The sequence below is a fragment of the Polyodon spathula genome, chromosome 19 (assembly GCF_017654505.1).
Source record: "Polyodon spathula isolate WHYD16114869_AA chromosome 19, ASM1765450v1, whole genome shotgun sequence".
NCBI classification, from domain to species: Eukaryota; Metazoa; Chordata; class Actinopteri; order Acipenseriformes; family Polyodontidae; genus Polyodon; species Polyodon spathula.
The window spans coordinates 7697488-7723790 of record NC_054552.1 but is presented as its reverse complement, the minus strand read 5'-3'; the positions used below and the strand labels follow the sequence as shown (position 1 = coordinate 7723790).

The window sequence follows — 26303 nt, the reverse complement described above, 5'->3', positions numbered from 1 at the left end:
AATAATATTGGTTAAGGAGTGATATATATATATAACCATATATATATATATATATATATATATATATATATATATATATATATAATATATATATATATATATAAATATCCTCCCTGCTAAAAGGGAGGGGGTTAAAATTCCTCCCACATGTTTTTGGCAGGGAGGAATTTAACCCCCTCCCTGCTATGTATACTATATATATATATATATTATATATATATATATATATATATATATATATATATATATATATATATATATATATATATATATATATATCTTATATAAGGAGGTTCCCAGCTGCAGTTACTTGAATTGGAACAGAAAAGGATGTTTATACAGTAGTATCTCTGTTGTAACCATGTTTTAATACCCTTTAATACACAATAGAAGTCAGAGAACCTCAAGATTGCAGGTTCAATCGTGATCCTCTCCATATGTAAAAGTGTCCTTGAATTCTTCAGATTAATTTGTTAGTGCCAGTAGACCAGGGCTTCTCAAACTCGATACTGAGGACATCCTGTGACTGCTGGTTTTAATTCCAACTGAGCTCTCAATTACTTAACTAGACCCTTAATTGAACTGAATTATATCTTTTTAATTGTTTTCAGCTCTTGAACAGTTGCATATTTTAAGTTAACTGTAACATTTGATAAGTAACTTGAACTCTGCAACTGTTTAAGAGCTGAGAACAAGTGAAAATGTTTAAATATGATAATTATTAGTTAATTTAAGGCTGGGGTTCTCAAACTTGCTCCTGGTACTTATAAAATGTTATGGCTAACTTGAAATATGCAACTGTTCAAGAGCTGAAAACAAATAAAAAGGTCTAATTAAGCAAATTATCCGTTCAATTAAGGGTCTAATTAAGTAATTGAGAGCTTGGTTGGAATGAAAACCATCAGCCACAGGGGGTCCCCAGGATCGAGTTTGAGAAGCCCTGCAATAGAAAGAATTAAAAGTGTGTGGTAAACCTGCTGTACATGGCTACTATCAGCTTTATGGTTTTTCAATAAGATGGCTATACTATGACAATTGAAGAATCAAAATAATACAGCTCATTTGTAATCACTTACAATAGATCCCCTCTCTGCTAGGCTCCAAGGGCAAGTTGTTATTGACAAGAGAAGCTGAATAGGCAGCTAGGGCTGCTGCCCTCGACAGTTTATTTAAAACACCCTGTTCTGTCAGAAGACATGAATGAGTCTATAGGAGCTTTGGAACAGATCCTGATACTCTACACAAGTGTTCAGGAGCTGAGACAGTTTACAAGGATTCCTGTGAGGCTGGAGTGTGAAACACGAGGCATGTGCTGCTCTCTGAAAGCTCACTGCAGAAGAGAGGCTGCTGCTCGGAGTGTAGTGCTAGACTCCAGTAAGCATTTTCTTTTTTTCAGCATCCTGAAGCAAAAATGTGACGGAGCACTGTGTGCAGTGCAGCGCAGGGCTTGTTGTCTTTTTTTATCCTGTTTCTCATTTCGGACTGCTCTGAAGTCCCTCTTCCCTTTCCTGATCTTCACAGAGTCCTAGCTCGACCATGTCCTTGGCATTCTGTGGCAATGACAACAATTCAGCTGCATACAATGTAGACCGGGGAGTACTGAACAACGGCTGCTTCCTGGACGCCCTCAGCATAGTGCCACATGTATTCCTGCTATTTATAACCTTCCCTATACTATTCATAGGTAAGTCCCTGCAGTTCAAGGACTCATGCATTTCAAATAATATCTAAAATTCAGGGTCCAGAAAGTGGTGGCATACCATGTCTATGATTTAAGGTGGTATTGCTACACTTGGGAGGAAGGTAGTAAAGCTGTTACTAGTTGTATTGTTTCAGTTGTTATTGCTTCCTTATTTGTATTGAATTCTGCCTTCATGTGAGGAAAAGTCTTTTCAAATCTAAAACATTAGTATTGTTAGTGGAATGGTTTTTCTGTCCTTTTTAAATTACTATCATAACAGAAATTAATATTTCATGTATAACATTTTACATTTATAAGATGCATAATACTATTCATATCTGGGGCTGGTTCTCCTTATTTGTATATAGTCTATTACCATCAGTTGCATCCTGTATACAATATTGAATAGGCAAACTAAATAGTGGGCAAATTATACAACTATTCCCATGTGTGTATGTATAATGTATTAAAATATATTAAAATTACACAAACCAGTGAATATGTATGAGGCTGGAATCATATACAAGTGCTATGCATGTAACGTAAATATTAGCCTTCAGTGATGAATGTATCAACACACACTGTATGTGTTAGTTCCATTAGGAATGAACTTAAAATCCTGCATTGTACACCATCACGGTCTGCTCCTAGTTAAATCTGTATTATCCACAAATCCTTTCCGAAAAGAGTGACAAATACAATGGGATACAAATTACAAGCGTATCACCCTGAAGAAGCCCTAGAAGAAGCATTAGCAGTCTCCAGCATACTGTTACTGATATGATACTGTGCTTCTGAATTACAAGTAAATCCAGTGTGCTTTGGTCCTTACTATGTTTTAAAAATGTGATAACATTGTAGCAGACCTTCTACGACCACATTAGTACAGAGTCTTTGCTTTGCCATTGTGGTTCCACTTGTTTGTCATTAAAGTGCTCATTTGAGAGTTATTTTCTAATCCATCTTATACATGAATCACCTACAACATCACAAGAACTAAAACATGGTAGGAGAAACAAACATGCATGCTTGGGAAGGTGTTTACCCCAAAGAATATGTACAATATTTAAGAAAACCAAATGTAAAAGATAATTGTGTTTTCACACAGGGTGGGGCAGTCACAGTTCCAAGGTTCACATACATCACAGCACATGGCTGCAATTCCCAGGCCATAATTTAAGATGGATCCTGACATTTATTCTCCTGTTTGTGCTGGTGTGTGAAATTGCAGAGGGCATAGTGTCGGATGGGTAAGTGGATGCATACCTTTGTGATATTGCTGGCTATTTTTACCGCATTAAGTGCTAATGTCTGAGCTTTCCTGATCCATTCCCCCTCCTGCAAGCATGTGATCTGCCATCATGCTACTAACATGCAGGCTTCACACGACATACAATTCCAACAGTAGTGCCAACATGGCTTTGTTTTAACTTGTAACCTCACTTAGAGACTGCAAATATAGCTACCAGCAGTTCTATCTGAGCTTGTCAAAATAATTCATATCTTGTGTTTATTTGTGGTCATAAATATGTGTGGTACACATGTATTCTTAGTATGTGGGCCTTGTTCACAATTTTCTTTAAGTCTCTTATTAATTAAACAAGGATTTTGTTTGTGAAGAGAGTTAATTTTCATGTATTAAAACACTCTCCAACCTTAGTGAAAGGTCATATTCATAAAATAAAACCTGCCTGTTGAACACATTTCCAGTAATGTGTCAGGCTGTCATAAAGGCTGAGGTTGCCTTGGATTAGAGTGAAAGATAGGCTGCACTCTACCAGGCTCTGAACCCTTCAAGTCAATGCATAGACTGTGTTGTCTTGGTTTCCACATATCCAGTATGCAGAGCGATTTAAATTGCATGAAGGTTCTATGGGGTGGATTTGTCACTGTGTCAGGATAAGACAAACCCAGCACACTAAACTTCACACTCTGTATGAGTCTTTTAGAAGAATGATTGATCCCATACACCTTAGATACCTTCCACCACTGTGAAATAGGTCAGGCGTGTCCAGCCCACTTACTGCTTCAGTAGGTAGTCATGCTTACTATTAATGATTTAAATTAAATTCTCAGTGAGTTAAATTACTTTCGAACCAGCACGAATAGTCCTAAAAACATCGTAAATGGTATACTGGTGAACATTTTATATCAAAAGTCAGTGAAGAACCATGGGACAAAATGATTAATTGGAACAAAATCCATACCTATACAAAATCCATATGGACCATATTGAAACCATATGTGGTCCAGATGTTTCTGTTACATATTATATTATGTCACATAGTATGGTTCTGAAGTGAACAAAATAAAATATGTGAATGAACATGGCCTCCTTTCCCAGTGGATAGCATGTTTATTTGATGTGTCCTGTTTCTGAAGTACATGTAAAAAGTAATCTGGCCCAGCAGGCAGATTCAATTTACAAGTGCTTTATTCCATTACGTGTGAAAACGCATCTAGCGTCCTCACCCTCACATATGTTACCATTTCACTTTCCCCAGGATGGAGTCCCGCCACCTGCACCTCTACATGCCTGCTGGACTGGCATTTATGGCTGCGGTTACATCAATTATCTACTACCACAATATTGAAACCTCCAACTTCCCAAAGCTGCTGCTAGGTATGCTGACACTCTGCTGTGCTTCCAGTTCATTAAGATGCATGTCTTGGTCTCCACATGATCCTGCAGCTATTACTGCTTTTTGTTTTCATCCAGTTACAATCACTGAAACCAAAATGCCGGCATTTTTGTCAGGTAATGTAAGGAGGATTATGCTGCTGCTAAATTATTACATCTTCACCAGACTTGTATCAATACATGTAGCTCTGAACACATTGGTATTTCAAGAAAATAAAAGAAACCTCCTTTATAGTGTTATCATTTGTCTAGAAAAGAGTTTTAACTTGTAATAGGTTATTTGAAACGTGATACGCAGCCTTGATTGAGCTTGATAATAAATAGCACATTCTAAACCAGGGAATGGTTATGATTTAAGAGACATGTATGGCCTTATAGAGCGTGCATGCATAATTACTACCAGCATGACTGCTTCTAATAGGGTGCTCTGAGGGTGGGCTGTGTGTTAAACTGACCTTTTACTTCATCATACATCAAAGGTTAAGTATACTGAGACTCTGAAAGGTCATCAATTTAGGTCTAACATTATGTGTTTAATAACTAGCAGCAAAAATGGTGCCACAGTATTTTAACCTAGATAGCGAAAAATGTGTACATTTTGGTGCCTATTCAGTTACTCTAAAGGAAGTCAGATCTAAATACTGCTGTTGTTTTAAAACTGGGTCCTCCCAGTGTTACAAATTTGTACAGACAGAGGTCCACTGAAGATACTCATATACGTTGTTAGATGCTTTATTTTCATAACCCTGGTCTTATTTGATTGATCAAAACACAAAGCTTCACCGCTATTTGATCAATTGAACAGAGACCCATTGGCCCTCCTTGTGTCTTAAAATGTTGGAGATTTGGAGAGCCAAAAGAATTTGAGAACAAATGCTATTACTGTATATATTAGAATAAAACGCTGTGCATTTCTCAGGCACTATGGAAACCTTAGTTCAGTGAATGGAATTTGTTCAAATCAATGTTTGTTTGTTTGTTCTTTTGACAGCTTTGCTCTTCTACTGGATTTTAGCCTTCATCATAAAAACTGTCAAGTTTGCCAAGTTCTGCGAGCATGGGATTTGGTTCACCCAGCTGAGGTTCTGCATCACAGGTCTCTTGGTTGTACTGTATGGAATGCTATTGGCAGTGGAGATCAATGTCATCAGAGTGAGGGTAAGTACTGCAAGGACACAGCAGGTTGGCCTATATCTGAAATGAGTTCTGTCAAGGGTTTAATAAAGGTCTGTGTACAGATGGAGGACAGTCAGTTTGAGTTATGCAATTTATTTTGTAATCTGCATCCCAAATGATCTTGTAAATAAGTAACATGTTTGAAAAATTCCATAGAGAGACCATGGTGATGCATATGTATTACCTTAAAGAAACCCTTGCAGAACCATTTCTACAGCATTAACAACAATGGCAATGGATTTAGAACCAGTGTTGCACAGTAGTCCAGATATGGTATCTTGGTACTGTAATGATACCATTGTGATGTCCTTGATATGAAAAAATATAGCGTTGCCACAGCGATATGATTTTACCAATGGCTTATATTTTGTATGTCATTATAGTGCCACTGCTGCTTTACTATCAAAGATAATTTGCTGAAGGCAGCTGAGCTCCTTTTAAAATGATGTCCCTGTAATGGGGCTTGAGACATTTGAAGAAACACCAAACTGGATGCTAATCACTTGACACTCTTCAGAATACCTCTATTAAAAATGAACTCAGGGTTCCTGCACAAAACAGTTACCATTACAACATTGAATTGCTTTGTGTGAGAATCCTGGGTTTACTCTAACCATATAGAAATAGATTTTTTTGTTTCCGAAACTTTGCTATATAAGAACAACTATTCATGAAAAGAAAGTGGTTTACACACAGAATTTTAAAGGGAAAAATACATTGAATTGCATGCCAATACACCAATATGTATTTTAAGGATAGCTTAGAGCTGCATTGATTATTTCACATGGCTTTGCAAATTTGCACAAGTCTGGCTTAGGAAAAGCAAATGTTCCCTCTAATTAGTTGACAGATGTCCCCTTTTTGGTTGACACATTTGTTATTCATGTGTTTAAGACAATGGCAGTATGTTTTAAAAAAAAACACCTGTGACAGCTTAAATGCTCAACTGCCCTGTCTATTTAAAAAACAATAATAATGAGTTATCATTAAAAATCATTGAAGTAAAAATAAAATAACAACATGCGATTAAAGTTTTAACAACAGATGTTTTTGGTAGAGTTACGCAGTCAGTTCCCTCAAATTAGTAATAAGAGATTTCTACAAGTTTCTATTACAGTCTGTCGTAATTCCCCATAGACCAAGTATAGATAAATATAGCACAAAATAGGAATGAAACTATTCAGGCAGGCAGTAAATTCTCAACAAGTACCCTGGATAGTGTGGCCGAGTTTCAGATGAGGCATTAATCAAGGTTCTGGACAGTATGAAGCCTCCAGAGCCCTGTTTAAAGAAAGCTTAAAGAAAGGCTTAAATAATAAATAATAAATAATGCAGTAAGTATTTTCCACAAGACCAAACTGTTTTTCATTGGCATACCAAAATGTGTATTGCCATCTACTGCTCATACTAATGTGCTATTATTTCAGCAAGGTAATATAATTTTACTCATGTGCTTTTTATCCTCCTTAACATCATTGCATTCTTCCTGTAGCATAAACTCTAGCCTTTCCCTAGCCTGCCATTGAAGGATTTTATTCCCTCTTTTTAGACAGATTTAGTGCTTCGAAAAGGTGGTCGCTTGACAGCACTGGAGGCTGAAGTCCTCTATATACCCACAGTGCTGGTACAGTGTAGTTGACATCAGTCCTCTCAGGGTGTAGGATGGAAGTTCAGTCTCCATGCACTTCATAACTTTAGCTGTTTCTGAGAAATCCAAGAATAAACCTGCGAATGACTTAGACATCAAAATGCAGTTTTGAATCACGGCTTCTAGTGTCAGGACTGGGTTAGGAGGAAGCTGGGGATCTATTCAATTGATCTAAACAGCTGCCCCCATCAGCAGCCAGTATTACAAAGGCAGTATTAAAAAAAAATTTAAAGTTTTGCAATGACCTTTCAAAGAATGGATGGTGACGGCAGTGCTAGCAAATTCAGTACTGCTGCTGTTTAAATCTGGGTAACCCCCTCTGGTCTTTCTTGCCTCATGGATACACTTATTTGCATTGCCATGAAGTATGATTTCACTCCTTTTCTTTCAGCGCTACATGTGTTTCAAACACCCCCCGGAGGTGAAGCCTCCTGAGGACTTGCAGGACCTTGGGGTGCGCTTTCTGCAGCCCTTTGTGAACCTCTTATCAAAAGGCACCTACTGGTGGATGAACACCTTCATCACTTCAGCACACAAGCGGCCCATCGACTTGAAAGTGATCGGCAAGCTTCCCATTGCCATGAGGGCTCTCACCAACTACGTGCTCCTGAGGAAGGCTTTTGAGGCACAAAAGGTAAAATCATAGTAAAAAAATAATTGCAGAACTTCATTGTTATTGGAGCTGAAACAGAAGAACAGCAACATTCATGTTTTTTAACGTTTTGCAGCAAAAGAACTGCCGTGCGGTTGCAGGTATAGCTGTAAGTATAGACAGCCATCAAGATGTATTGTCGCAAGGACTAGAAGACATGTGGTTCTGCTTGTCAGAACAGCAGGAGGCAGTCATGCATGAGTCCGCTCAGGGCACTAAAGTCCGGTTCTGTTTTACATGAGTTCCTGGGTCTTTGATCTGTATTACACAGCAGCAGTAACTCCTTGGTGCTTCTGGGACACAGAAAAATTAACCTTCCATGTAATACAATTGATACATGTTGTACAAACTGTAGATCAAGTGTCTTCAAAGGAGAATTTTTCAGGGACTATGGTTACCTGCCATATAAAAATGTTTGTTGTTATTGTCACAACCAGTAGAAATGAGAGATTGTATTTAAACAAATACAGGACATGCATTACAGCATTCTTAACTGTAAATGAAAACATGATAAGGAAATGAAAATGATGCTAAAACCATCTTTCTGACATACTTAAGCCTCGAGTTTCCAGTTGTGATCACTTCAGCAGATTCTGAATGGACCTCTGGTTGTTTATTAGTTTGCCTTGCACGTATTTTCCATGATTTGAGAAGGTTGATGGACTTTTTTAACGACCTTTCAAGACAGTCTGCGGTTTTGAAAGGAAATAAACTGCTGTACAGTAAAACATGAGCTGAATAATGGGTACACAAGTTGAAGTCAAACACATTTTCCATTGTGTAATAAGGTCAAAAAGATGTAATTGACTTCCATTCACTGGGAATAAAGTGACTTTTTAACCTCAGTAAGGTTTAAACAAAACATTCATGGGAATCATTACTGTAGAGGCAAGAAGTCCTTTGGGTGAAGAGCTGTTCCTACGGTATATCCTGTTTCAGAAGTGAACATAATAACATTTATAGCAGACTAATGGAATGAGGTGGTGCTTCAACACAAAATTACATGCAAAGAAACCCTTTATAACAAGAATACTGTATTCTTTCAAATTTCATTCAGTAGATGAATGCTGTGTTGTCCCTGACAAAGTAAGATGCCCAAGGTGTGATCTGTAATTAATATACCTGCCATTGACAAAGGTTCATTAAACATTGCTTTTAAAAAGCAATAAAACATCATCATCTTGAACCTTGGTATTTCTTTATCATATTCTTCAGATTTGTATTAAGAGAGTTGTATGGTAGTGCAATATAATGTTGCACCACAATACTACACTATCTCAGATGTTAGAGTACAGGTCAGAAATAGCAAGGTTTTGAAAACCTTTAAAATGTATTTTGTAGGTAAGTGGTGTTAAAGGGGGATTTTGGTAATATACCAGGGTATCCAACAAAAACATCCATTGTGGAGGTCATTGGGGTTGAGTTTAAATAATGAGATTTACTAAGGCAGATAATATTCAGCATGGGGACAAGTCAAGTAATAATGGACAAGTCATTTGAGTCAATTCATCCTCACAGACTTCTATTCTATTCTCCACACTGCAATGAATGAAGAGTTGTGACAGCATAGCGGAAGTGCACTTCCCAAACATGAAACAGATGTCTGCAATCGAATTAGAAAACTCCCAATTAATCTAAAGAATTCAATGAATTCTGAGTAAATATCCTTAAACTTGTAGATGTCATTCTAGCAGAGAAGCGCTATTACCAGATTCTAGCGTGAGCAATTCATCTCACTGACACTTTGTTGTGCTGCTTTATCTTAAATGTCTCCACCTCATTGAAAACTAAGAGTGTTGTCTGTAAAGTGTTCTGCAAGATTCACTTTATAAGAAATTACCCGGATGTTTCCCATCCTGTTGACAGACAAAGGGTTCCAGTTATCCTCAGGGATCGAAGTCCATTTGGTGTGCCATGTGCCATGCCTTCGGGAAGCCCCTGGTCCTTAGCATCACGTTCCGGTTTCTAGCTGATCTGCTGGGGTTTGCAGGGCCGCTCTGCATTTCTGGAATTGTTCACCATCTCAGCAAGGAGAACAAGACCTTCCTCCCTCCGGTAGGTCTCTGATCTGTGCTCATTTACACTGTGGTCCTGAGAAAACCCCTGGGTGAAAACCATTGCCACAGAGATCAGAAAACAATCACGTATTAAATTAGGAATAGATATGTTATTATTAGGGACAGGCAGTCATTCTAATGTGAAAGGTCATTATTAGTTAATTATTAATAACTAGCAATTCTGAGTGGTTTCTAACTGAAGCTATTTTTTTTAATTGATGGAGAAAGATGAATGTATTAAATAATTATATTATGAAAATGGCCACTTATGATGATTGCCAAATTATATTTAAATAATATGGAATTTGAAATCGAGAAAATAGTTATAATTTAGTAGCACTTGGTACACAATTCTGTGATTGTGAGAATGTAACTACATACATTTAGAGCTGGTTTTACAGACTCTGACTAGCACTAATTTTGAACTACCTAATGTTAACTTAGGCAAGGAAGTTCAAGACTAGTGCTAATCGGGATCTGTTACACCAGATGTAAGTTATTTTTATTATTATTTATTTTTATGTAAGTGCTTGTCCTAAATAATGACAAAATGACTCCATAACTTGATGGCATAATACCTTAACCATGCAGTTTTTAAACCCTCTGGAGTTAAAATTGGTGAACAGTTAGGTCCACCATGAGAACAAAGAATAGTTATAAATGTGGCAATGTTGTAGTTTATTAATTCCATAACTGATGAGGAATATTCTTTGTGTGGTTACTGTGGGGAACAGAAGTGGCACCAGTGTAAAGATATACTAACTAATGATACCACACAGCAAAGAATGTCATACCACAGAGGTGGAATGTTCATTAATATTTAATAAGAGTGATGGCTGTCAGTTGGGTCTTATGTTCATAGATCCAGGTTATTTTTAGGTTTCATCCTCTATGAAAACCCCATGGAATATAATACCAGCAACAAGCAAACAGTAATAGAAGTGCAATATTATCTTTTGCTACGTTTCAAAGGGCATGTTGCCATTAAAGGAAAACTCTGACATTCATATATACAATTTGCAGTTATCTGTAGTAGCTTTCTTCAAAGTCATTTTTAAAACCTTATTTTGCTTTATTTCCATGCTTACAATACCTATCAGCTGTAACTGGAATTCCTACCCAGATAAAAAGGCATTAACACATAATCGTCTTCTGTTAATCATCCCTGATAATTTTGTTCAGCCCTTGTCAAACAATGCTTTCTTCTGATGCCAGTCTCTTCTCCACACCTAAGATTGACCCTGATAATTTGGTTCAGTCCCAGTCAAACTTTGCTTTCTTCTTTTGCCAGTCTCTTCCATACAATGGGATAATGATCTTTCAGTCACTTCTGAAGCTTTCTATTGTGATTAATTGCCATGAAGTTGTTTTTCTTTAGTTTATGGCATTTTTTACTGTATTATATATTGTACTGTAGGTGTATGGGAGTGTAATTCTCTTTGCTGTATTACATTATGTTGTACTGTAGGTCTATTGGAATGTAATGTATTTTTAATGCTGTATTAATGTGATACAACTTAAGATGGAATTTTATAAATGCTGTATAGCATGGGTTTTTTTGCACACTGTGGCCAGAGGCACATCTACAACCCAGGGATATCACAGTAGAAAAAAATAGATGCAATTGAAACAATACTGAGAGCAACCAAAACATAGCTGGTCATGACTTTTGAAAATGCTTTGCAATCAATGCTTAATGAATTTTTAATGTTGACAGCAAATAATTTAAGATTAGATAACTCATAAGACCAACAAGCATGGTGGAGAATACCTTGCCAGTGTCTTCAAACACCAGAGTTCAAGTACTAGACGATTTTGAATGTGTTTCAAGAGATGTATTTATAAGAGAGATATTCTCTCTTGATAGATGTTTTTGTATTGTAATTTTGTATTAAACAAATGTTACTACATTTAATACCTGGCACAGAGGGCATTACCAGAGATTACAGACTTGTTTCTTGAAGAATTGAGCATGGGATAAGAATAGCCAATAGGGTTGCAGGTTTTCCAGCCATTGACTTATATTTGTTGTTAATTTTGTGCTAAAGAAAGCTAAAGGACAGTGGCACTGGCTATGGTCAGGTACAGTATTTCCAGTAGCGCTTCCCCTTCACAGTCCTCACCTTGAACACATTCACTCCTGGACCTCTCTCATAAAGACACTGGTAATTGTTTCAAAATATGTGGTCCTTTTGTCTAATTTAATAAAGTCACAACAGATTAACTTTCCCTTATCCCACACAAACCACCCCACCACAGGCTCATTAGTCATAACATACATCTAAATGTCTGAACCTGCAGTTGATACTGTATGCTTATGTTACAGCATCGCTATTGCAATTACATAGCCTCGCAATGACGGTGTCCGGTATGTGTTACACGGCAGTGTATGCCTGGGTCATGTTTTCTCTTCAAACAGATAAACAATCCAGCCTCTGGTGAATATTGGGTCATTGTAATAGGAACCAACAGCACTGTGTTTTTGCAGCCGCACTCCCTGTTCCCCTGATCACAAGATGAAGTTCCAAAATCAAATAACAAAAATGTGTTTTCTTAACTTTTGCTTCTTTTGTGTTATTTGACTAACTAACAGATTTTTTGCTACAGCAAGTACACTGCAGTCGAAGGCCTGTGTGAGAATACCTGGTTAACCTTTTTGAACAGTATGGAGCCTTATACTGAATAATAATGAACAATAGTTTGTTAAACATAACGATCCAAGAGATGCACAAAACATTTGCCCAGTCCATTCAAACTAACTGGGGAAGAGTGGCAATTACACTGTAAAAAGCAAATACAGATATATGCAGCACCTTGCTTGACTGTCTGATGTCTTTCTTTCTTCCAAGTTTTGATAACAACACATCAGATATGTCATTCGCTTTAATCTGTTAGACCATGTAAATGATAATTCTGCAAGCCCCCTCTGACTGCTTTGAAATGGACTTGCTCCAATCTGAGGCTTGCTATGCAACTTCCAGTATGGGTCAAGTTGTGTCTGGTTTATTTATGATTACTTAGTATATAGGACTTTCGATCAGGGTATTAGACAGTTAAAATAGGGGATGGTTAATGATCAGCAATGACGTCTTAATTAATGTTTCATATTGTTTGTCTCCTTTTTGGTTGTGTTGCAGGTGAAATTGCTCGGGGTTTATTTCATTTCATCCCAAGAGTTCCTAGCCAATGCTTATGTTCTGGCTGTCCTTTTGTTCTTTGCCCTTCTCCTTCAAAGGACATTCCTCCAGGCATCCTATTATGTGGCAATAGAAACTGGAATTAACTTGAGAGGAGCAATACAGGTACTATTGTTTTTTCTAAATTGTTTATAGTTCTTATGTCTCACGGTCCCTTTATTACAGTGCAAAGTAAATAAAGATCCCAGAGGAACTAATCCTGGTACCAAATGTTATTTTATACTTAAAAAAAGAATGTTATGCCATACTCATTGTCTTGAATAGCAGAGGATGGGGGATTAATGGATACTTCATCCCAGGAATCTTGTAAAGGTGTACAATTTATACACACAAATGTGTCCTTAACATAAAGGTGATTGGAGGGACTGTAATGTTTACTGAAGCTGACAAAAAGATTAGCAGGCACAATCAAATACATCTACAGCTATAAATGTACACAGCAAAAATGTTCCCTAAAGACATATTCCTTTTCCTTTAGCTTTAGTTTAGCATTACAATACATACATTTGAATATTGTTTTTAGCAGAAATACCTGAAATAATTATATTAAGCATATTTAATATTTTGTAAATGGCTGCTTTTGTTAAGTTAAGCGTGAAACGCATAGTAAAATAAATCCACAAATATCATAGTATATGAACTAAAAATACATGAATGACTTTTCATATTTCCTTACTTTTTTTTCTAGACAAAAATTTACAATAAAATAATGCGCCTCTGCACTTCGAATATGTCTATGGGAGAGATGACAGTGGGGCAGATTTGCAATCTGATTGCCATAGACACAAACCAGCTGATGTGGTTCTTCTTCCTTTGTCCTAATCTTTGGGCCATGCCAGTACAAGTAAGAGAAATGTCTTGATTCAGATTTTAGATATCAAAGCCAGCCATCTGCTTATATATAAAATATCTAAACCAGATTTTTCACAATCCGTATTTCACTGTATTTTTACTGTTTTTGTTAATGTGAATAAGCAAATCAATAAATTACCCCTGGAAAGGAAACACCAGAAGAATAAATAGAGTTGAAGAGCAGGCGTATTAGGATCCTTCACTGTTTAGGTCATTAAAATAGACCCCAATATCACAAACGTCAAGCAGGTTTTTATAGTTTTAAAAAAAAAAAAAGATTTTCTTGTTTTCATTCTCCTCCAAACTAAATGGATAGACACTCAGGTGTGATAGACTTGCTGGTTCCCTGTGGAATTACATCAAGCAAACACATTGCAGCCGCAATATGCTAGCACTTCATGGTCATTCTAGCTGTTAATACTGGCCATCTTTTATTAAAAGAGCATTCAGTTGAAAATAATGATACATCAATCCACTCCAGAGAGATTTAGGACTAGATACCTCTGGTCTATTTCTAGATTGGTAGTGTTGTTACAGTTGAGTGTTCTCATCAGAAATGCAACTGAGATACTGAAATTCAGCTGTTGAAACAGTACATGTAAAAAAACATTTGAAATTTTATAAGATGTAGTATTTAATCATTCCACTTCATCTCTTGTTTAGTGACAGATAAAATCTAATGGAGTTTCTGGACATCTTGAGATCAGATGATCAGATCCTACCTTCATATGTTATTCAACCAATGTACATGTCATCTTAAATAATTTTCGAGATGTCTTTGGTCTTTAATTTAATACTATACAAATCAACACACAACTGTGTATTTCTTGAAAACTGTGGATCCCCGCTGCTGAAGAACAAAAAAAGAAAAGAATGAAGTTAAAAGCACGACTGGAGCTAATACTAATAATACATCTGTCACGTGCAGCTATGGACATGTAGGGTTAGCGGTCTGCAAGCATCTTCAGTGGGACAGGTGGTTCATGAAGAAGACGTCCTGCAAGCGCAGGTTACTCACAGACAGTGTAACAGCATCAGCCTTCGCAAGAGCAATCATTCGAGGAGCTGCAATAAATCATCTAGAAAAATAAGGGTAGAGCTGAGACATTCTAGGTCACTGATTAAAGTATCCAAAGCCTAACATTTTTTATTGCATCCAGAGAAATATGGTGTATAAGAATTATTTTGTATTTATTTCATGTGGAATACTAGCCTTTATTGACCAGCATAAAACCCCATGCTACTTTAAAAAAGGCAACCTGTTGAAATGCTTGCTATATTTAGTGAAAAGCATTTTTTTATTATTATTATAGTGCTTACTGTAAATTGTGAATACCATTGATAAGATGTTATGTACCTTGGATTTTTCTAATTCTGTTCCAGATTGTTGTGGGAGTGATACTCCTGTACTACCTCCTGGGTATTAGTGCCTTAATTGGAGCAACAGTAATTGCAGTACTTGCACCTGTACAGTATTTTGTGGCTACAAAACTGTCCCAAGCACAAAAAAGCACTTTAGTGAGTACAACATCTTTCTTTCTTTCTATTATCTATTTGATTTGCATTCAATTTAAAGGAAACATATTACCAGTTAAGGACTTTGGAAACAGTTTTAGTTGTATTAATATTGTTAATTGTTTTCTATGTCAATAACAGAATATACTAAATGAGCTCACTGAAGGTGCACTTCTGAGTCTCTGCACCACAAGGTGGCACAAGAAAAATACCGAGTATGGGATGCAGACGTACAGAACAAGACCTAGCTCATTGTTTAGACTATATTAATGGGTCAGCCTGTTGTCGTGAGTGGTCCAATGGGTTCCCCATTGGATTCCCTACAGTTTAGATTGACAAATAGACCCAATGGCTCTACTCTGTATTTCATAGTGTTTTCTTTTGGTTTAAACCTTGTAAAGTTGACCTCAATAAATAACAGCCATGTTTGTTTTTCAGGAGTATTCCAATGAAAGATTGAAAAAAACCACTGAGCTCCTGCGGGGGATCAAACTCCTGAAGCTTTACGCTTGGGAGCACATTTTCCACGATAGTGTTGAGGAGACGCGACAAAAGGAGATGACCAGTCTCAAGGCTTTTGCTCTTTACACCTCCATTTCCAGTGAGTACCTGCTGCAGGCTCGGTGTTTCCACAGACTTGAGCAATACATTGGTAACCCTTTTCAATTGGAGATTCTGTTTTAAACGCCCACTCATGTATGCTGCCTTTGGTCACTTATTTATTCCATAATTTAAGCACCATATGTCCAATCTCTTTAGTTGCTACATTACAAGCATTGGTTAGCAAGGGCCCTACATTTCTTATTACAAATCAGATGCACTCACTTGTTTTCCTCAAGTTATAGACTACAATGAGTGTGAAAGTAATTTTAAAGATGTTACCATGACTTCAAGTTAGATCAATTAAATAAACGGAAATAAGCCAGGGGATCCCAGATATAATCAAAATAAAAAATCCAGCATTTTGTAGCCTCATTCTAACCTGTTGCATTTACATTTGAACAACTGAACCTATAAATATGCAGACAAATATGTGCTGAGCAATATTACAAAAAGCACAATATTCTAATCAAATTGATAGTTTTACAGTATTACCAGTGTGAGTGCTTCATTTAATGCTGTCTATATCTTTGCTATTGAAAACAAACAAAGCAACATGTTTAATAACCTTATTAATTAGTACTTTCTTCAGATTTTTTTTACAATGCTGTTCTATGTGGTTTACTACAGTAGATAATATTTTCCCTGCAGTAGTTTGTTAATTGTCTATATAACTCAATTGCCCTTTCAATATAAAGTTCTCAACCAAATGAAATTTCCTCTCCAACCAAATGCCCTTTTCTGTCAAAGACAGACCATAATTATACCCAAATCACAGATTGAAGTCACAGGGATGTTGCACTGCCAAACACCCTTACCTCCGACCCCCAACCCCCTCCCCCAGCAGCTGTCACATGAGCCTGGAATGACAGCTGTAATTGATACCCACATCAAGTCTCTATTGAACTCCATCAAGTCTAAGTAAACACCTCACAAGCACATTTCTGTCTGAGCCAACTGCTGCCTGCTCATTGGTGGAAACATCTCTTATCTTAAGACTAGATATGCTACTCAGCAACCATCACTGTGAAATACCAGACCAGCCCTGTTGGCTTAAAAGAAGCTAACAAATGAACTCAAAACTCATAAACGGTGCTGGAAGTTTAATCTTATCTTATTCAAGTGATTTGATTTCCTACACCAATCGCATTACTCCAAAGACAGATTCATTGCCATGATAGGAACTTTCATTTCCTGAAGCTCTGGAAGGATTTTTCTTATTGAATTATACATTAAGGGTGCTGCCATTTTTTTTTTTTTTTTTTAAAGAATAGATAATTAATCTAAATTAAAATAAATTGAAACAATTGTCCGAGATACTGTTCCCATTCTCTTTAGAAAATACCAAGCTCAATTGGCAATAAGTATGTGTCTTTTCATTGCAGTCTTCATGAATGCAGCTATACCCATTGCAGCAGTGCTGACTGTAAGTATAACTGGTAGTAATGTGTCCCTACCCTCAGGCTTACAACAAGTGCACTAACATTACAGTCAACACTCATTAAACATGTTGGCCTATGACTATAATATGTCATATTAACTATACTGCAGACTTACATATCTTAGCAAGATCTGGTGTACAGAAATGTATTATATTACAGGACACCTTTTGTTCCTTAGACATACAGTAACTAGATTTTAAAACCCTGTGAGATATATGTCATGAAAAAGGATTAAGGAAAACCCTATCAGGGCAATTTCTTAATAAAATCACATTGCATTAAGCTGAGTACTGGGAACCAATGCTGACGTAGTCAAGCTGTAACCCAGTGTGTATAGGAAAGGCTTGCAGTGGCAATGATGCGGTGACACTCAGATGTGATATCCTTAGTAAACTATCCAACAGATATTTGTGTATATAAAAAGAAAGGACTAACTGTGCTGTTTAGTATTTAGATCTGTCACCCTCTATAGAGTAGGAATAGGGTCTGCTGTCATTTAACTTAAATGCATCACAAGAGCAAATATGCAGACAAACGATGATACAATAACCATGAATTTTCTTGATTTCTTTGTGACAGAATTAGCCAAAATGAGTGTGTGTGTGTGTGTGTATATATATATATATATATATATATATATATATATATATATATATATATATATATATTTTGTGTGTGTATATATATATATATATATATATATATATATATATATATATATATATATATATATATATATATATATATATATATATATGTGCAGTTGTTGGTTTCCTAAGTGCAATTGTTTCGCATTTTTGCAGACGTTTGTGGTCCATGCTCACCTGTCTGAGGATGCTGACCTCTCACCTGCTGTAGCCTTTGCCTCGCTCTCCCTGTTCCACATCTTGGTCACTCCCCTGTTTCTGCTTTCAAGTGTGGTGCGCTCAACTGTCAAAGCCCTGGTCAGGTAGGCTAATGTTTACTATTTTTTGCAATGCAAGTGATATTCAGGGATGTGTTTTTCAGTTTACATATCCATCACTGAGCTGTTGGTTCAAACCATGTTTAATACTTTATTGTGGTGCACTTACAGCAGGAATCCTTCCAGTCTTTATTTCTAGTTTAGAATCATTGGCATTTTTTTCCATCCATTTAATGGTATCTAGCACAACAAGATCAAGGAAGGTCTAAAAGGTTTTGATTAAAAATTGTTTCTATGATCATTCTATATATTGTTTTCCTAATACATGTAAAGTGTACATTTCTAATGGGGTTTATAGTACACTTCATTTGATTTTCACTGACCCTAATCATTCAGTTCTGCTTTCACGATCATGTTTTATGAATTCATGTTCCACAATTTCTGAGGTGCGGAAGAGCGATATTGTCAGCTTTAACAAGGGCTGCAGAGTCTGGATCTCGCTCGCTTTACAATGTGCTAATAACTTCTAATAAGAAAAAGGGAATCTGCATAAATTCTATTTCACTTTCTAAAGAACGATACCCTTTTCACACTACTTATATATTTCCTGCATTATATTTTGTAAATTGTGAATGAAGTGAATTGTTATCACATGGTTTATTTCGGTAGTCTGAACAAGGTCTCCTTGGAATCTAGTTCTAGTAAATCATTTTGAGCCAGAAATCATGTGACAGCATTTCTCTTCAATAATGTCACTTCCTTTGTACAGTCCTTCAAATATATTAAGGCTTTTCGTTCACTTAAGGGGGAAGACTATATAGTAGTGGTTGAATTTCTTGTAAGCATTAACATGGTGTATGATCTTGTTCTTGAATGTACAGAGCTCCTGAAGTCCCAGACTGGCTGCTGGTTAATTTCACTTATATAACACAATTAATTAATAACCATCTGTTGGGTAGAAAAACAAAGCAATTGCAAAAGTTAATGGAGCCTAAAGCCACAACATTAACTACAATAGTTTCTACTCAAACAACTCTATCAGATCAGATTCAATAACACCCAGGCAGCTTCCTATAGCGTTAGTGTACTCCTGCTCAAATGACAGAACACTTAATAAGGTAATTATCTAAATGGAGACTTGTTTTTTCTTACTCAGAGTCTTAAATGTAACATGTCTTTATCTATAATTATGTTTTAATGAATAGGAACACTGGTACATAAATAAAGGTTATTCCAATATAATGACCATCTTTGTTCTGCCAAAATGGTTAAAGCAGTTTGAGCAATTTTGGCAAACGTTTTGGTCTTTGAAACATTTCATCCACAATGTGGTGGTTGCTAAGCAACTTTAAAGTAAAGCTGTGTCATTTAACCTTTAACATACAAGGCGTTGTCTCCCATTGAATAATGCCAAAAATCTATTACCATATGGCCACAATATCGATAAAGGCTCATTATGTGCCTTAGATGTACTGTTGAAATAATTAATACACATGTAACATGCTATAATGGAGGAAGTGAAATTTATGAATGCCCTCCAAAACTATAAAACACTCAATGGTGGTATATGTAGTTATACTAAAATAAATGTGAATGATTCAGTGACACACCTTTTGAATATAAGTCTTTCTCAATGTCTTTCCATCCCATATCAAACAAAACATTGAGAGGGGGCTTGCGAGTGGTGCATCCAGTAAAGGCGCTCCTTGTGGAGCGTAGTATCACAGTTTCGAATCCAGTCTATGTCATTGTCAGCCGTGACCAGGAGTTTCCAGGGTGCAGCGCACAATTGGCTGAGCACCACCCAGGTAGGGAGGACTTAGGTCGGCCAGGCAATCCACAATTCACCACGCACCAGCGACCTCTGTGGCTGATAGGGAGCCTTCGGGTCTGCAGTGGAGCCATTTAGATCTGTGTTGTCCTCCAGCACAATAGGTCTGATGGCTTTGCTGTGGATCCGCAGTGCAAAAAAAGACATCTAGGCAGCGACATGTTTCAGAGGATGAGTGTATCAGCCATTGTTTCCCAAGTCACTGGGGGTTGCAGCAGTGAACTGGGATTAATAATACACAATGAGCAATTCTAAATTGGGGAGAAAAATTTGGTAAAACTCACTGTTAACAACTACATTTTTAAAAAAAGTAGGCACTGAAAAAGACTTAAAGTAGAAACACATTTCATTGATTTAAAAAGGTTCATTTTAGTATCACTAGACATACTTGTATTATTTTTTTCTGGTATTCAGGCTGTACAGTACATGTAGAACCCTGAGCGTACAGTAGTCTCTGAATCTCTATGAGCTGGTTGACAGCACACAGCCTGCATTCTTGAGTGGACAGTCATGACAAGATGTGCATATTCCTTATGCTACTGATATTACACCAGCTGTCATCATTGGCTATGAAGAATATATCCTATTTTACTGTTGCTTCATTATGCAGCAAACAGTATCAAAGTCTGCTGAAAAGGCATTGGCTTGAGGCATTCGTTTTCAGTTTTTAGAAGTTAACTAAATAACAGCTTGAATGTGTTTGATATTAAAATAATTGGATACACCTCTAAGGTACATTTACATTATGTCTTGATGAGGTGAACTAATACAAGCTTGTTTCTTTCTCACTCTCAGTGTGCAGAAATTGAGTGAGTTTTTCTCTAGTGAAGAGATTGGAGAGGAGCACGAGTACAAGGCCGCTGTGCAGCTGAGCTCTGGCAACCACACCAAATACCAGGCCATTGTGAGTAAAAGCTGAACTTTCCAGTCAGGCCCCAGCTGTTTAATCCCTCGCACATTCCTTTAGAGGCGTGACAATAACCTTCTCACCTCCTGCTGTCTTCAGAACATTATTACCAGTAATCGTGGGAGCCCAATTCCAATGTAATACAAGCTGTATTTGGAGTAATGAACTAGGATTTCTTTGTTTGGTTGCCGCTTGTTTTACAATCCTTTGACATCTTTCTTTTTGGTCCCGTTTCCACACAGCCCCTAAAAGTTGTTAACCGCAAACGGCCTGCTCGGGAGGACTGGAGCAGTTACAGCTCCCAGAGAGAGATGGAGAAGGAGACATCAGAGGAAGAGGATGTTTATATCAAGGTGAAAGAACAGTTTATATTACCCAACACTCACCGTTGGCTTTTAAAACCAAACTACTGAATAGAACTTGGGTGGTAAAATATGTTAACGGTAGTTAATGCTAGAGCCACTGTATTGTAAGAATTTAAACATACACAGCTTGGGTTTCAAAGTCAGTTATGTTTTAGTGAATGAGTCATTTGGCTTGGCAGCAGTGCCTTTAATCAAACTGTACAATGTTATCATAGGAACTGAGAATTTGCTCCCCCAGCGAAAGTTAATAGCAGAGAGATGTATTCATATAACATTGTTCATCTATGCTTTGCAAGATGTATGCTAAGAATCATGTTTTTTCATGCATTTGTTCGTATTATGTATTAATTTGATAGGAATATATGTGACCACAAAATCTGGAAATGCCTGTCAGTGATGTTAACTGGTATCAGAAAGTTTTTGCAAAACCAAATACTGTCATATTTATCTCTTTTAGTCCTTTTGTTTCCCTGCATGTATGCAAGACACCACCTGAATGCTACCTGAATGGGTTTCCCCTCACAAACTGAAATAAACTCATGTATTTGTCTTAATTGCTGTTCTTGTATTTAAACAGATTACAAATGGATATTTCACTTGGATGCCTGATGGATCTCCTACATTGTCCAATATTGATATAAGGATTCCTTATGGTAAGGGGGAAAAAAGATACATTTTGGATATTTAAAAGTAAACTTTATTAATACGACTCATTTATGGTAATTGTTTTTATTTATTTTACAGGCCAATTGACTATGATTGTAGGACAGGTGGGTTGTGGGAAATCGTCTTTACTCCTGGCAGCCCTCGGAGAAATGCAGAAGATTTCTGGAAGCATTTACTGGAACAGGTATGCTGAGCTTCTCAAATGTCTCTGTGTAGAGCATAGCCAGGTTTATAAGTGGTGACTAATTAAAACCTTGGCAGCTGTCATATGTACTTCGGTAAACTGATATAGCTAATATTAGAACATAGTCAGACACATCCCCAGTACCAAATATACTGACCCTTTTAGTTTTTAGTCAGAAATTGTCTTCTTTTCCTCTTTTCTAGCCATTTGCCAAATACAGCAGATAGTTCCTTATTAGTTGTCACTTTGAGTTTAAAAGGGACAGGTATGTCGTGTTGATAAACACTACCAATACTGGAAGGCATCTTTAAGCATTGAGGATAAATGTTCCTGTCTTGCATCTTGGCTGGATTTCAATAACTTGTTCCAGTACAACAAAGTAAACAAAGGACTCTTCATGACTCAAAATCAATCTTTCCCATAAGGCTGTATAAACAACTGATTGTTTAGGGAGATTTGTTCCAGCAATACAAAGTTTACAGCAGTCTTATGTTACAGTCTGTTTGTTTGTTTGTTTGTAGACATTTAAAAACACAGAATATTTTATTATATGAAACCATTGACTGTTCTATAGTTATGTAAAAATAGTCTTTGTCCCCAAAGAATACCAAACTTGGTTTTGATGTCTGGCTTGAAAATGTACTAAACCCCCCTAAAACCACTGAGTTGTAGCCTGGAGATGAGCCTCTAACGCAACTTCCTGCAGAACCCTCACTGACCAATCAAACACCCAATCATTCATTCTATTTCTTAAATCTCTCAAGATCTGCATTAAAGGGTATGTCTTTAGATTGAATAAAAAGAGATATGCTGGTGTATTAAATAGTATAGCTTGTAAGAAGTGAAACAGTTGGTGCAAGTAATTGTTTTTGTTGTAAAAAGTTGTAAACTTGTTTTTTGGAGTTCTATGTGTAAACAACTTCACCATGACAAGATACCATAGGAAGGATTAGTAACCATGACACAGGAAAATGCAGGTCTGCCCTAACAATGCAAACATGTGATAATGCAAGATACCTAAACTACTGGCTAAAAAATTGACCATTCATTATACATTTAGGTAATGCATGTTATATGTAAAAAATAATGTATTGTGGAAATAAATTGAATACCATGATTAAATGAACAAATGCAAATATAATGTAATAGTTTTTGTTTGTTCTTTCTTTAAGCCACAGAAAACTGTGCAGCAGTATTAGTCATCTGCAATTAAGAATTATTACAACAAAATGATCTGCTCTTGTAATTGCTGCTGAGATTCTATTTCAGCCTCTAATTATATTGTACTGTATTCAGCCAAACAGATACAGGAATCATAGAAATCACGTGCTGGATTTTTGATAAGTGCAACATGATGCTGGAGTATATAATATATATATGATATATATACTATATATATATAATATATATATAATATATATAATATAATAATGCTTTCATTCTGAGATACAACACAGTTTGAAGATGTAGTGTAAAACTCCAGCAGTAGCAGTAGAATGCCCATCTGGCTCTGCATCTTCCCCCAGCAAACTGTAAACATACTTTAAACAACAAAGTCTGCTTTCGGATATATTACTGTGTGAAGAAGACAGAACTACTGAAGAATGTAAACAGACACCAGACACAGTCAATTCAATGCTGTAAAACTAGAAAGAAATCTCAGTTAGGGATCTTAAGCTGAGGGAACACGAAACCACTTTGAGGCTTGGAACTTGGTTTCAGGAAATTAAGTTTAGGCCACTGCATGGCACTGCAGGAGAGACTTGGGGTTTCCAGCAAAGTTGCCTCAAACTCAGTCTCCCGGTCTCCTGGAACCAGCTTTCAAGCCTCTGTTCCTGAAAACGTGACTGCATGTTCCCTCAGCTTTAGGTACACCTGCATGTTTCTGTTTTGTAAAATTGAAATTGTTTCCCTTTCAGATAAACCAAAAATGTAACACTGGAGCAAGGCTCACATATGTTGTCAATTTTGTTTCAATCATCAGGACTTCTTCAGCAAGTTTACAGGCTGTTTGCCATTCGGTCAAATTACAAGTAACTCAACTGACTGCATCACAAACATTAGCATCTTTCTGGAGTCTTCTCTTGTACCTGCTAGGTGCAAAACAAATGAGCCATCTTTGCTTTCCAGTTCTCCAGCTGCTGTTGTTATTTTGCAGCCATTACTCTTACTAAATGGAGCCAGAGCCCTACACTTACTTATAATATGCGTGCAAAAAGAAAGGGTTGACTGGCGTGATGTGCCAGGGCTGTCACCACTCATTGTTTTCAATACTTTACCTAATTCTTCTTGGTCTCTGTTTCAACAGCATGTCTGATCACGAGTCAGAGGGAGAAGACAGGTATTACTTCTGCTATACTAGTGTCACCTATACCATATATAATAATAATGGGTTGCTTTTCATAACAAAGATTTTAAAAGCCACTCAGTAGAGCATGAAGAGAGATATCTTAATGAATGTACTCTTCTTTCTTGCTGGGATTCCCTTTGTATCATTTTCTGTTATTGTCATCACATCCTAGTGACGTTAAAGCAATCCTGTAGCCTCAACTGAGCTCTCAGAATCATGGCTAGCCTATAGTTACATCTGGTACACTAGAGTGTAACTATTAACCTCCCCCTGCAACACTCTGCCCTTAGATGATATAAGAAGACTGTCAGGTTAGTGATTACATACTGATGCTTAGACATGATTTAAAGAGCTGTAATAAGGACACATAGATGCTTTTAAAAGTTTGAAAAGTTAACTCTGATATTTCCTTCTCATAGCCAGTTGCTATTTAAACCCATAATAATTCAAACAGTCTGATGTGTTACTTTGTTCATGTCATTGAAAATGAAACTTGCTTTATCTTGATGTGGGAACTGCTGGTATGTCAAGGTCAGGTCAATTGTATCGGACTCTTGAGTCAAAAAATATGTTTTCTAAGTTAAAGCTCTCAAATCAGTAAAAGCCACACTAAGCTCAACCTCAACATGCAACCATTTGTTTCCTAGTTTTGCCATTGGAGATCTAGAAATTATTTTCAGAATTGTATTTCACACTGCAGGGTTCAGGCTTGCTTCAGTGTACTCCACAGGGATAAGTACAGACAACTCTATATCCTATCTCCCTCAAGGATGATAAAACCTGTCTGAAGCCACACTCTTCATGCTTGGGAACCTATGTAAAATATTTCACACTTACTGTATAAGAACTGCTCACAAAATTGTTATGAAACCTGTATGTATATTCCTTAGCACAAGTTTTAGAGGGTGTCAAAGGACACAGTGACCTACTGTGACAGTCCTGACCTGTGATTGGTAGGGCTAACTGAGCTGTATCTTGGAGAACCACTGTCTGCTCATTTGTTGTTAGGTTTTTCTACATGTTAGTAAGAATCTTAATGAATCAATTTACTGTGGTCTGCTGAATAATACTGATGTACCTATGTACTTGTTCTCGAAGCTAGACTCCACTGGTGGGTTTTTTTCTTTCAAGAGTGAAGCATAATGTGAGTGAAGCATAATGACATGATAAATAAAAGGCATTATTATACATAGTCATGATTATCATTCATTCTTAAACTCACACACTGTAAATGTCTAACACAAAGTGTTTCTTTTTTACTTTGCAGCCCCATTGACAAGGACTCAGCCCTTGATGGTGATGTAAGGTACATGACTTCTTGGCAGAGTTGTAATTGTATATTTGTAAACAGTGTAGCTCAACTAATTTCTTCCCACTGGGAATGTTTTCCTGATTCCCATAGATTTTCAGAGAGTTCATTATATGAATCTATTATCTTTTAATCACAAAGCTAATTTAAAGCTTACCAGTTTTTAACAAGAAGTTAAAGCCATTAATATGTGTTGATATTGAGGACCAAAGCTGTATGAAACATGAAGACTAAAGCTGCTATCTTCAATCTTAAATGTTGCTCGTAGGCCTTGATATTTTCTGCTGGATTAAATATATCATCAGAAACTTGTAGTAACCATTTTT

General features: G+C 36.7%; 1 protein-coding gene across 4 annotated transcripts in view; it reads left to right on the top strand.

Moving 5' to 3' along the window:
* Positions 1-26303, top strand: part of LOC121294880 (ATP-binding cassette sub-family C member 8-like) — a 47041-nt gene that overhangs the window by 3655 nt on the left and 17083 nt on the right. For 2 of the 4 annotated variants that reach the window (XM_041219029.1, XM_041219033.1), the window contains exons 2-19: positions 1522-1684; positions 2790-2931; positions 4186-4304; positions 5314-5480; positions 7538-7780; positions 9665-9853; positions 12993-13157; positions 13741-13896; positions 15288-15422; positions 15858-16020; positions 17405-17445; positions 18265-18410; positions 20992-21100; positions 21346-21456; positions 22046-22121; positions 22213-22318; positions 24627-24659; positions 25936-25974. In XM_041219029.1, the coding sequence (XP_041074963.1) occupies positions 1522-1684; positions 2790-2931; positions 4186-4304; positions 5314-5480; positions 7538-7780; positions 9665-9853; positions 12993-13157; positions 13741-13896; positions 15288-15422; positions 15858-16020; positions 17405-17445; positions 18265-18410; positions 20992-21100; positions 21346-21456; positions 22046-22121; positions 22213-22318; positions 24627-24659; positions 25936-25974 (2303 nt within the window). Of the gene's footprint in view, positions 1-1237; positions 1375-1521; positions 1685-2789; positions 2932-4185; positions 4305-5313; positions 5481-7537; positions 7781-9664; positions 9854-12992; positions 13158-13740; positions 13897-15287; positions 15423-15857; positions 16021-17404; positions 17446-18264; positions 18411-20991; positions 21101-21345; positions 21457-22045; positions 22122-22212; positions 22319-24626; positions 24660-25935; positions 25975-26303 lie in introns of those variants that run through there. The other 2 variants (XM_041219032.1, XM_041219031.1) reach the window with 2 other exon arrangements.